General features: G+C 43.3%; 2 protein-coding genes across 4 annotated transcripts in view; one reads left to right on the forward strand and one right to left on the reverse strand.

The window, feature by feature from the left end:
- The window catches only part of Rnf121 (ring finger protein 121), a 75625-nt gene extending 70235 nt beyond the window's left edge, over window positions 1-5390 (reverse strand). The window contains exon 1 of the mRNA XM_036187576.1: window positions 5296-5390. Coding sequence (XP_036043469.1) covers window positions 5296-5358 — 63 coding nt within the window. The 5' untranslated portion in view covers window positions 5359-5390. The remainder of the gene's footprint in view (window positions 1-5295) is intronic.
- A 566-nt stretch (window positions 5391-5956) lies between these two features.
- Window positions 5957-13260, forward strand: part of LOC118583830 (short transient receptor potential channel 2) — a 32916-nt gene continuing 25612 nt past the window's right edge. The window contains exons 1-3 of one of the 3 annotated variants that reach the window (XM_036187566.1): window positions 5957-6019; window positions 8755-8929; window positions 12196-12337. In XM_036187566.1, coding sequence (XP_036043459.1) covers window positions 8885-8929; window positions 12196-12337 — 187 coding nt within the window. In that variant the 5' untranslated portion in view covers window positions 5957-6019; window positions 8755-8884. Of the gene's footprint in view, window positions 6020-6043; window positions 6234-8754; window positions 8930-12195; window positions 12338-13260 lie in introns of those variants that run through there. The other 2 variants (XM_036187559.1, XM_036187550.1) reach the window with 2 other exon arrangements.

Consider the following 13260-nt stretch of genomic DNA (forward strand, 5'->3'; position numbering starts at 1 on the left):
AGCATAAAAAACAAAGCAGCAACTACTGCTTTGAAAAAGCAAGAGAACAGAATGCTCTCAACCTGGGTTCGGGGGTTTACGAGAAAGTAGCTGGGAAGAGCAGCTATGATGTAACCATTTCCTTGTTAACTGCACCCAGTCCACAATCACAGCAACTGTGACATGTTCTTTCACTTCTCAGTCTTTGAGCCTGTCCTAGTCTATGAACTCCTTGTGGACAATATCATACTTTATCCATTGTATTATGAGGCAGAGCATTGTGACTAGCACACAGAAATCTGATAAATAAGCTGGGCATGGTGACACACATCTGTAATCCCAGCATTCAGAGGCAGAGGACTGGTCAAAGTTCAGTCAGTTTGGGCTACATGTCGAGTTCAAAGCAGCCAAGGCTTCATACCAAGATCTTGTCTCAAAAAACAAGAAGGATCTGATGAATAAATTGATAAACTAAAGAATAAACCTAGGAATATGACTAAAAGCAGGGGAGCTATATGTGGCAGTACAGGCCTGTAATCTCAGCACTCAAGAAACTGAGACAGGAGACTGCAAACTCAAGACCAGTATGGGATTAACAGAGGGGCCTTGTCTCAATTAGCCAAGAATAAGCAAAAGGCAGGGGGTAAAGTCTAATGTATAAATCAGAAAAGTCCTAGAAGCCAAGAAAGTCTTGGTAGAACTCTCAAAGATAGGTAAGACTTAGAAAGGAAAGGCTCTGAATATATAGGAATACCAGTTCAAGACTATGTGCAGGGCTGGAGAGATGGCTCAGAGGTTAAAAGCACCGACTGCTCTTCCGGAGGACCTGAGTTCAATTCCCAGCAACCACCAGCAACCACATGGGGGCTCACAACCATCTGTAATGAGATCTGGTGCCCTCTTCTGTATACATAATAAATAAATAAATCTTAAAAATAAATAAATAAATAGATAGATAGATAGATAGATAGATAGATAAATAAATAAAAAGACTATGTGCAGGCCAAGTGGCACACGTGTTTAATCCCAGCACTTGGGAGGCAGAGGCAAGAGGATCTCTGTGAATTTGGGGCCACCCTGGTCTACAAAGTGAGTTCCAGGACAGCCAGGGCTGTTATATAGAGAAACACTGTCTCAAAAAAACAAAAAATATGGGGCTAGAGAGATGGCTCAGAGGTTAAGAGCACTGGCTATTCTTCCAGAGGTCCTGAGTTCGATTCCCAGCAACCACATGGTGGCTCACAACCATCTACAATGAGATCTGGTGCCCTCTTCTGGCATGCAGGCCGAACGTATACATAATCAATCAATCAATGAATAAATAATAAAATAAATAAATAGAAAAGATAATCCTCAGGTACATAGTTGAGTTTGGGGCCAGCCTAAATCTACCTGAGACTGTTTCAAGATGGATGGATGGATGGATGGATACATAGATAAACAAACAGACAGAAAATAGGACACAAAACATGTAAATTATTCACTTGCAGCAATAATCATTCTTTATGACCAAGAACTTGATATGATCAAGTTATCAAGTTATCAGTAAATTAAAGTTTGTTTTATTTTTCAAGACAGGGTTTCTCTGTGCAGCTTTGCGCCTTTCCTGGATCTCGCTCAGTAGACCAGGCTAGCCTCGAACCCACAGAGAACCACCTGCCTCTGCCTCCTGAGTGCTGGGATTAAAGGCATGTGCCACCACCACCCAGCTAAATTAAAGAATTTATATAAGAACAATAACTCTTTTTTTTTTTTTTTTTTTTTGGAGACAGGGTTTCTCTGTGTAGCTTTGCGCCTTTCCTGGATCTCGCTCAGTAGACCAGGCTAGCCTCGAACTCACGGATATCCACCTGGCTCTGCCTCCCGAGTGCTAGGATTAAAGGCGTGCGCCACCATCACCCAGCAAGGACAATAACTCTTTTGGTCCTCTCAGCAAAGAAATGCTGATTCAAGTTTTTGCTTCAAGTATTTAAAACAGGTAGTTTGCCGGGCATGATGTGCACTTTGTAATCCCAGATACTTGGGAAACTGAGACAAGAGGATCCCGAGTTCAAGGCCAGCCTGGGAAACTAAGAAAATTTTAAAATAGGGCTGAGGTTAGAAAAATAGCTCAGTAGTTAAGAGCACATATTGCAGGCTGGAGAGATGGCTCGGTGGTTAAGAGTACTGACTATTCTTCCAGAGGACCCAGGTTCAATCCCTAGCACCTACATGGCAGCTAACTGTAACTCCAAGATCTGACACCTCCTCACACAGACATACATGCAGGCAAAACTCTGGTGCAAATAAAGTAAAAGTAAATAATTTTTAAAAATAAGGAAAAAAAAAAGGCACATATTGCTCTTGCAGAGGGCTCAAGTTCAGTTCCCAGCACCCTCACTGGGTAGTTTACAACCATCTATATATAACTCTAGCTCCAAGGGATCTGACCCCCCCTTCAGGACTGTACAAAATGCTGGCACACTTGTGTGCAAACACACATACACATAAATTAAAATCAATCCTTTTTAAAGAAAAGACAAAATGGCATTGGTATAGCCTCTAAACTCATATGGCTACCCTCAAACTCACAGAGATCCGTGCTGGGATTAAAGGTGTGCACCACCGCTGCCCAGCAGGAGCTTTAAACACCAGCTGGCTTAAAGACTCCATGAACAGTGCCCATTTCTAATGGTAGTTCTTCCCTGAGCCTCTTTCTATCCTCCTCTCCAATGAAAAAGCTATTAGCAATGCCCAAATTGCCTCTCAGCTTCTAGATAATGAAGCCAAACCAAAAGGTGGAAAGGACTATGAATAAACTGCTATTCCAGACTATGTATTTACTAGTGGTATCTGATTTAAAAAATATAGGTATACTATTCTGAAGAATAAATGACAGCATGTGCCTTCTTTCCAAAGTAGAAGTACATCACTCCCATCTTAGCCAGACTCCCTATTACTCTTTTCCAACCTGGACTCCAGAGTCAGGCAGAAAGTGCGATCAGGAAAGCAACTCTGACTTACATGCAAATCACAGCTTTTTTTTTTTTTTTTTTTTTTTTTTTTTTTTTTAGGTACAACCTTTACTTCTTCAGCTCATCTCCATCTCTATCATGACTTCTCCTAACCAACTTTAGGTTGTTTTTTGTGCCTCACTGCACTTGTCACAGACTTTCAATCTAACACTTAAGTAGTCACTTGTGATGGGCTATTTACACATCTATTCACTGGACTATATTGGTAAAAAAAAAAAAAAATAAAAGATACTGCTTTTATTTACCTTTGAATTTCCAAGGCATGACACATAGTAAGCCCCCATAGTTACATATGATTGAAGCAGTTCACCTTATCATTCACTAGTGAAGGCTTGAGCACAAAACAACAGAGGAGACATTAGTAGAAGGTGTAGAAACTGGGGTCTGTCAGTCCAGACCTGGTTCTTTCTGGAACTTCAAGATAACTTCCTGCTTCTCACGTTACTTTCTTAAACTCATAAGGAAAGGGATAGAGCCAGTTCAGAATTTCCAGACAACAGGGAAATAGTCTTTCTTGGAAAACAACACAAGCTATGAGGGATGGATGCCAGCTGCTTCATGTAAAGTTAACTTGCAGACCCAACACTGAGCATCCAACTGGCCATACTTAAGTCCTTAAAGCACTAAGAAACAAAGTCAAAAACCAGGCAGGCACAGCAGCATACCCTGTAACCCCAGCACTCGAGAGAGCGGAGGAGGCACAGTTCAGAGACAGCATGGGACACGTACTATGATCCTGTCTCCAAAAATTAAGACACATGAAACTATCTCAGTGAAGACCCATGACTAATAAACCGTAAATTTTAATTTCAGTACACTATTTACTACTTTAAGGTCTTTTTAAAATACCTCAATTATTGGCAGCCAACTGCAAACACAGAAACTGAAAACTAGAAGGGGCCTTGGAGGTTATTTCTCCAACCACTTCACCTTCCCAACCAAGTAGAGTTCAAACACCTTTGGTCTTTAGTGACTGGCAGGTAAGAAACTAGGCCACCTGTTACCTGTTAGTAATTCCAATCAGGAGGCGGGGAACAAATTAACCTCACACCATGCAACTGTCATTATTTCCTACACCTACTCCCTTCCTGAGGCTCTTCACCTATCTATCCCATACCAAACACAGAGCAAGAGCCCTCAAAACATCTGACCCTCCAGAGAAGCCACCACCACCCTGCCTGACAATCACTACTTCCCTCCGATTCCTTTGGTATTAGTCAACCCATATGCTGTCACAGAGAAGACCACAAAGCAACTCTAAACTATCACTGACCATTTGGCCTCAGATGGCCCCTTACCTTTCTTACCTTCACTTCCTTCTACAGAGTCCTGTGCTTTTCATTTCTTTCAAGCTCAATGTCTCCTTCAAGGACCACAAGTAATTCAATACCCGATTGTTAAATGCCTATTAGATAAAGGGTTCACACCTTTTCAAGCTCCCCTTGAAGGAACCCGTTGAGAGGAGGGGAAGAGAGGATGAACGAGAATGAGAAGGAAGATGATCTAGAAAACCATTCAACAACTGGAAAACGTTCCCTAGCCCTCTTCTCAGAACCAGCACTAGACTTGCAATGCCATGCCTCTTCTTATCCCATATCTACACTGTACACTTTACAAGAAGGAGGTCTCTTGCCTTGTGTCCCAAGAACTTAGCCCAGGACTTATCACAGAAGTAACAATGTTTGTTCAATGAACAAATGGACCGTTTCTGTTACAAAATTATTCATTCATTCACAATTATTCATTCATTCCTCGGCCAAAATTGTACTGAGCATGCGGTATGTACAAACCCTAAAATGTAAGAACAAATAAGATGGTTCCTACCTAAAAATAATTCAAAGCTGTAATACTAGTAGTATATTAAGCACTGCTTCCCGATCTGTGTCACAACCCTCAGGTCAAGCTTGGAGTCCTCTCCCACAGTGAAAGCCTCGGCCCTGCCTTACAGAGTCCACGCCCCTCCAATTAAAGCTACTCTTGGCTAGCCCCTTAGCCTACCTTAGACCTCCATCTAAGGCTCTCAAAATCTTTAATGCTCTTTAATGCTCCCATCTCTCTGGCCTCTGGCCTTCCCCCCTCACCACCCTGAAAGCTACTGCCAATCTACTGCACCAGCAACGCCCCGGGGTCCCTGAGTCAGAAGCCTCAGATTTCCCTCACGGAAAATCCGCCTCCCTGTCGGCTCCCTCTTTCCTCGGGATCTTGCCCGTTTCTCCCAGGGCCTCCGGCTCCCGATATTCCTCACTTCCTCTCCTTCCACTTTCAGGCTGACGCTCCTTTCTTGTCCCTCAATGGCTCTTACCTCATCTAGCTCCCTTTCCGCAACAGCACCTCCTCCAACCTCCACCTCCACCACTGCCGCCATCTTCACGGCCGGCCCCCACCCCTGTCGCCCGCGAGCCAGCTGCTTCCGCCGCTCAAGCGCTTGTAGCCAATCGGAGGCGCGGCCTGGGCGGAGCCTCAAGACCGGCCGATGCCTGTGGGGGACCAAGAGACCATCTACCTGCTCCTTCGGAATTAAGAAGGGGCAGCTCTCGGGCACTACCAAGCTTCAACAGGAAAGCGTTTTCGGAAAAGAAGAAGATTTGTTCCTATGCTATTTTAATGTAAATAGTTCACCAGTCTTCACTATGGAGAGCAACAAATGAGGATCTCTGAATGCACTAATTTCGCGACGCTCCCTCGCTTGGGCTACGGGCAGAGAGGCGTGTGCACCAAGAACTACATTTCCCATGCTGCATCGAGTGCGACCCGGAAGTTTAAACCTCGCTCTCTTCAGGAAGAGTGTCGTGAATAAAAATACACCTGAAAACACAAGCACGCGGTGTTTTTGTTGTCTTCAGATGAGTAATTGCTGTCTTGCCTCAGTGGGAGCCACCTTTCAGAATAGCGGCTTCTTTAAACCCCAAAACGCGTTCCTGAGCTTCTGTAGGCTAGGTGGCGCTCGAGCCGGAAGGCGGAGGTCACCGGACCGAAGTGGCGGGAGAATTGGAGCCCAGGAGCTGAAGCTGCCCCGACTTCTTAAGGTTCGTGGACGCGGGTGAGAGGCGTTGCGATTTGTCGATTGAGAGGAGTAGCTGAAAGGGAGGAGGGTGACCAACAAGAAAATGAACAGAAGCAACCCATTCCGGGATCTTAACCCTCAAAAAGCCCGAGAGCTGCAGAACCTGGAGGACCTCAGTGAGCAGATAATTGCTAATCCTCTATGTGTTTTCTCGCTCTCACGTTAGATATTTAAGAGTAAGTCAAACAAAAACCCTGTTATCCAGGAGCTGACAACCTTATCAAGACATAAGACATATACAACAGACATATACATATAGCTGTTACATGAGGAGGCACGTTTCAAATACCAAGAGAGAATTGCCCTCATGGAGCAGTTACTTGGACTAATTACGGTGGTGTGTGTGTGTGTGTGTGTGTGTGTGTGTGTGTGTGTGTGTGATTTGAACATCAAAATAAATTAGATTAAACAAGCTGTAAAGAGAGCGAGTGTTCCAAGTAGGAGCAATAATAGCATGAGAAAATAAAAAGAAAACTTTAGTGATGAATAGATTAGAAAGCCATTATGGCCAAGGATGTGTCAGGATTCATGGACTCATATTTTCAGGGAGAATATTTGCAGAAAAATTCAGGTCTGATGGTACATGCTACTCATGAGGCTAAGACAGAGTTACTTGATCCCAGAAGTTGAAAGCCGCCCTGACATGAACATGATGGCTCATGCCTGAGATCCCAACATTTGAGAGGCTGAGCAGAAGGACCTGGGGTTCAGGGCTGGGCTAAACAACATAGTAAGACCTTCATCTCAAACATAATTTCTTAGGAGCCAGCAAGAGGGCTCAGTGTGTGGATTGGAAAGGTGGCTCAAAGGTTAAGAGCACTGGCTGCTGATCTGCCGGCGACCCAGATTGGATTCCCAGCACCCACATGGCAGGCAGGTCACGATCATCTGTAACTCCAGTTCCAGGAGATCTGACACCCTCTTCAGCTTCCTCCAGCACTAGGCACACATGTAGTGTATTTAGATATATGCAAGCAAAATACTCAAATGCATAAAATATAAGTCTTTTGAGGAAAAAAAAGATGACTCTGTGGGAGAAGGCAGTTGCCACCAAGCCTAGTGACCTACCTGCATTCCATCCCCAGGACCCACGTGGCAGAAGATTTGACACCTGCATGTATATACCCATCCTCCTACATACGAAATAAATGAATGTAAAACAGAAATTTAATTTTAAAAAATACATATATAAATAGATATATAGATATATGTTTTGGTTTGGTTTTTTGCCAACTTTGGCTGCATAGCAGATACAAGGTCAGCCAGGACTATGTAACAAGATATTGTCTCAAAAAAAAAATCTTGGGAGACCCTCCCCGATCTAAAGACATTCAGATACCTTTAAAACACTTACCACTTACCACTAATCCACTTACCAGAGGATTATTGACCATGAGTGACACCTAAGAGTTAATTTATTTTCTGTGTATTTTTGCATATATTTAAAATTTCAGCCTTGGCCAGGCTTGGTGGCACTTAATCCTAGTACTCAGTAGGCAGAGACAGTCATATATGTCTGTGAGTTCAAAACAAGCCTGGTCTACCGAGCAAGTTCCAGGACAGTCAAGGCTGTTAACACAGAAATTTTATCTCAGAAAATAAAAAAGTTTATGAGCTGTGTATGGTGGCTCACACTTACAATACCATCAGCACCTGGGAAATGGAAGCAGAATTGCCCTGAATTCAAGATCAGCCTAATCCACATGTAAGCTCTATACCCACCTAGGCTACAAAGTGGGACTATGTCTCAAAATTAAGCAAACCAAATAAAGTTTAGCAAAAGACCAACTATAATACCAAATACAAAATATTGTATGTATTTGTTTATAGATAGGTTCTTACTGTGTTGCCCAGGCTAGCCTCAAACTCTGGCTTCCCCCTCTCTCTCCCATAGCTGGGATAATGGGTGCATGAAGCTACACCTGGCTCCTGTGAGCTGTTTAAAGACAAAATAAGTTAGAAAAACAATAATGGCAGGATGGTGGTGGCACACACCTTTAATCCCGGCACTCAGGAGGCAGAGGCAAGCAGATCTCTGTGAGTTCGAGGCCAGCCAGGTCTACAGAGCTAGTTCCAGGACAGCCTGGGCTACACAGAGAAACCCAATCTTGAAAAACAAAAAAGAAAAAGAAAAACAATGTTGATCCATTCTCACTGGCCCAAGAATACCTTATTTTGAATCAGGATCTGGCTATATACCCCAAGCTAGCCTTGAACCTGCCATGTAGCACAGGCTGGCTTTAAACTGTCCACTTGCCTTCACCTTCCAAATGCTAGGATCATAGACATGGGACACCACACCCAGCTTGGGGGATTGGAAAGCTGATTGAGGAAGTTTCACTGAACAGAGAAAACAGTAATAAGCTGTAGTTAGTTGTACATTTGTTGCCATCCTTGCTGTGTCCTGGGGTCCTAGGGACATAGAGATAAATGATTCAAGGCGCCGTTCATGTGCTTGGGAACTTACCTATGTATAAATCCAGTGTTATTGTAATAACAGTTTTGTTTTTTTCATTTGCTGCCTTGTTTTCTTGAGGCTGTCTCACAATTGTGGGGGAGGAGTGTCTCTAGATGATCCAGATTTGCTTCCTATAGGCCATGGTGGCCCTGAGAAATGAGCTGACTTCTATAAATAATTCTTATTATCAAAGAAATAAGAATGGGTAGCTTATGTTACTTTTTTTTTTTTTCCTCCAGGAGTAATGTGAGAATTCTTATTTTCTCAGAAGCTACCAAGAGCAAAACATAGGCAGTGCCACTGTGGTAGCAGAAGATATCCTGGGAGGAAGCCTATTTGCCTTGTACTTGAGGAAACCGGTGGCCTCCGATGGCTCCTGTGAAGATCAGCCATGTAGTATCATTTTCCTCTCAGGTATATTAGTCCCCAACCATGATGGCTTTTTTTTTTTTAATGATTTTTTGAGACAGAATTTCTCTAAGTAGCCCTGGCTGTCCTGCAACTCACTCCGTAGACCAGGCTGACCTTGAACTCAAAGAGATCCGCCTGCCTCTGCTGGGATTAAAGGTGTGCGCCCCCACCGCCAGGCTGATTGCTCTTCTTTGGATGACTGAAAAGAGTGAAGAGCTATAGAAGACTTGTCCATGGTTTATAGATAGCTGACAAAATTGTAGGCCTGTATGTGCCAGAGTTTCTAGAAGGGCAGTTTGGTCATACTGCCATGGGAACTAATCAAGGGCATTCAAGGCCATACTTGACCTATGAGGGATTAGTGGCCACCATCAAATATGCTCACTTCATGGAAAGTTCTACAGTTGCCATGTTGGGCCCAATGCTAATCTACCACGGGGATTACTGGGGACTTCCCATCCTTTCCTCCAGTCATTTGCTTCATCCATTTACACCCTCTCTTTCCTCTTATTACACTAATCTTTTTTGAGGGATGTGAGCTACCCATTGACATTTGGGTAGCTAAGTCTGTTTTTATAGCAGTGTCTTTGGCATGGTAGAATATTTAGCATCCCTGGTTCCCAGGCCCTAATGACAATACTACTTCATGGTAATTTTGACAGTCAAAAGGATCCTCACACAGGGCTGGAGAGCTGGCTCAATGATTAAGAGCACTTGTCTTGCGTAAGACTTAGTCTCAATTCTTTGCATTTATATGGTGGCTCCCAACCATCCTTAACCCCAGTTCCAGGGAATCCAACAGATATATACATGGTATCTGTATATGCATTCTAGAAAAACATTCATACACATATAAAAGTAAATAAAAAAATTTTGATCCCCACACATTTCAGAAAGCCCCCTTAGATGGTGCTTAGAAACTACTATATTAGCCCAAGAAATAAAAATCGTCTTAGCCCTCCTTACCTGAAGGACAGCTTGAACTGTCACCATTGTTTTCCTCTCCCTCTTTTTCTTTTGTGGGACAAAGGCTCATTGTATATCCCTGACTAGCCTAGCACTCACTCTGTAGACCAGGCTGGCCTCAAACTCACAGAGAGGTACCTGCCTTTGTTAGAGTATTGTGTGCTTTTTTGTTGCCATGTAGCTCAGGCTGGCCTTGAACTCACTGTGTATCCCAGGTTGGCCTCAGACTCTCAAATCATCTTGCCTCATCCACCTGAGTGCTGGAATTATAGGCATATACCACAATACCCACCTTCAAATGTTTTGTCATAGAATCTTAGAGAATCTTAGCAGTCTTCTAACATCATGGTTTCTATAGAGACTGTTCTAGAAGCTGAAGAGAAGGATCAAAGTATATCTTTAGCCTCCCTCCCCAACCTATATTTTAATTAGAGCTTTACTTTTACTTTATGAGAAAAATATTCACACACATGTGAAATTATAGTTAAAAGAAGGATTTTATTGTGGAAATAAACAAAACAAACAAAAAACATGGTTAAAAACCATGAGTCAAAGCTGGGTACAGTTGGGGCTGGAGAGATGGCTCAGCGGTTATGAACGGTTGCTGGTCTTCCAAAGGACCCTGGTTCAATTCCCAACACCCACATGACACAACCATCTGTAACTCCAGCTTCAGGGGATCTGACACCACTTTTGGGCCTCTGTGTGCACATGCAGGCAAAACACCTATATTTCATTAAAAAGAAAAAAAAGAGGGGGGAAAAAGCTGGGTATGGAGGTGTATGTTTATAACCCCAGCACTTTGGAGTCAGAATCAGAAAGTCATCCTTGAGATCCTGTTTCTAAGAAACAAAACAAAAACCATGAATATGGTTTTCTCTTTTACTTATAAAGAACTTTAGAACCAGAGGAAGAAAGTCATTTGTTTGCTCAAAGCTTCTCAACCAAAAAGGACTTGCATTTGCATTAATGAATTTGGGATTTCTTAAATCTCATTGTCACTATCAATAACTTTGAATAATCACATATATCTAAGCGTCCATTGTAAATTAAGAATACAATCTTTTGCTGGTTGTAGTGGTGCACATCTACAATTCTAACCCTCAAGATGAATTTATGTTTGAGGCTAGACTGGACTACATAAAATCTTATTTCATAGAATTATATTGGAGGTAAATAAATGGGGGGGGGGGTTGGAGAGTTGGCTCAGCTCAGAGGTTAAGAGCATTGACTGCTCTTCCATAGTTCCGTAGTTCAATTCCTAGCAAGGACATGTGGTTCATAACCACCTATGATAAGATCTGATGCCCTCTTCTGGTGTGCAGACACAACACTGTATATGTAATAAATAAATAAATAAATATTTTTAAAAAATAAAAGAAATGTCTGTGTAGAGACTGAACCAAAAATCAGGGAGCCAATATGGGTCTGACCTAGGTCTTCTGCATATATGATATGGTTGTGTAGCTTGGTGTTCTTGTGGGAGTCCTGACAGTGGGAGTCGGGGCTATCGCTGGTTCTTTTGCCTGCTTTGGGGCCTTTCCCCTAGAGGACTGCCTGGTCCAAACTTAATATGGGGGGATGAACCTAGGCTTATTGTAACTTGATATGCCATGTTTGGTTCATATACCTGGGAGGCCTGCCCTTTTCAAAAGGGAATTGGAGGAGTGGATCTGGGGGAGAGAAAAGATGTGGGGGTTGGAGGGGAAACAGTGGTCAGAATGTAATATATGAGAGAAGAATAAATTAAGAGGAAAAAATAAATATCTGTAAAAGTCCTTTTTTGTTTTTGTTTTTTGTTTTTGTTTTGAAGCCTGTCCTGGATCTCACTCTGGAGCCGAGGCTGGCCTTGAACTCATAGAGACCGACTGGCTCTACCTCCTAAGTGCTGGGATTAAAAGCGTGTGTCACCATCGCCCGGTTTGTGTAAAAGTCTTATGAATAAAGAACTATTAATGTAGTGTTAAAAGCTCTAGTTTTAGAAGTCTAGGATTCTGCTTTGTTTAGTTATTTAGGTGAGTTGTGAAGCCCCATAAGCTTCAGTTTATTATCTCTTAACTTCGCAAAAGTAATACTAACAACTCAAGAATCCTTAGGAGGAGTAAGTGAGGTATTGTGCTAAGTGCGGTAGAAGTAAATGGTGTCTGCTGCATGAGTCAGGCTAGTTCCTGTGGATGGCCCTGTGCCTTCTCATGTTGAGATGTCTCAGCAGACAGAATTATGGATGTCCCTTATTCTAAGGTATCCTTTTTTCCCTTTGAGTTCAGAAACCCTCCTGATTTTTCTCTTCCTCTCTGATGTAGGATCCCAAGTATCCTGTGGAGAACTTGCTGAACCCAGACAGTCATAGGGGACCTTGGCTCAGCTGTCCTCAGGACAAGAGTGGGAAACTAAAAGTGGAACTTCAGCTGGAGAGGGTGGTCCCCATAAGTTACATCGATGTCGGTGAGTGAATTCTCAGGGCTTGGGACCTCTGAGGGAAAACACAGGCATGACATGACTCTTAAACTATTCGCCTCAACTGTCTCAGTTTGTTCTAACTGAGTGGCCTTCTGGACTAAGCCCTGCCTAGCTGTGAAGGGAAAATGTTGTGTCTGCCCTTGGAGATGGCCTGGTGTTGGAGAACTCCAGGATCTTCATTCATAGAGACTACAATGTGGAGCAGAGACTACAGCTGAGTTGCTAAAGACCTTGCCTAATACATGAGGACTAGAGTCTGATCCCCAGAACCCACATTTAAAGCTAGGCATGGGCTAGGGAGATAGCTCAATGGAAAAGCAGTTGCCATACGAATATAAGGATCAGAGTTGAATTCTCAGAATCCACATGAGAAACAGATGGGATAGTCCACGTATGTAATCCCAGTGCTCCTGTGGTGAGATAGGAAGCAGGAAAGTTCATGGGCAAGCTAGTGTGTCTAACACAGCAGGGAACAACAGAGACAACCTGCCTCAAACAAGGTAGAGTGAGGACTCTTGCTTGAAGTGGTCCTCTGGCTTCCCCTCACACAAACTCACACACATACACAAAGCCACGTATAGAGGCACACTCCCTGTAATCCCAGCGTTGGGAGGTAAGACAAACTGCTACCTGGAGATCACCAATGTGCTCCATACTTTCATGTCAACTTAACCCAAGCTAAAGTCATCTGAGAGGAGGGAACCTCAACTTTAAAATTACCTCCAGCCAGACAGCAGCGGTGGTGGCACACACCTTTAATCCCAGCACTCGTGAGGCAGAGCCAGGCGGATGTCTGTATGAGTTTGATGCCATAAGATGGGCTGTAGGGAAGTGGAGGCGCATGTCTTTAATTCCAGCACTTGAGAGGTGGAGGCAGGTGGATCTCTTGAGTTTGAGGCCAGCCAGGT

Source organism: Onychomys torridus, chromosome 1 (assembly GCF_903995425.1).
Source record: "Onychomys torridus chromosome 1, mOncTor1.1, whole genome shotgun sequence".
NCBI lineage: Eukaryota > Metazoa > Chordata > Mammalia > Rodentia > Cricetidae > Onychomys > Onychomys torridus.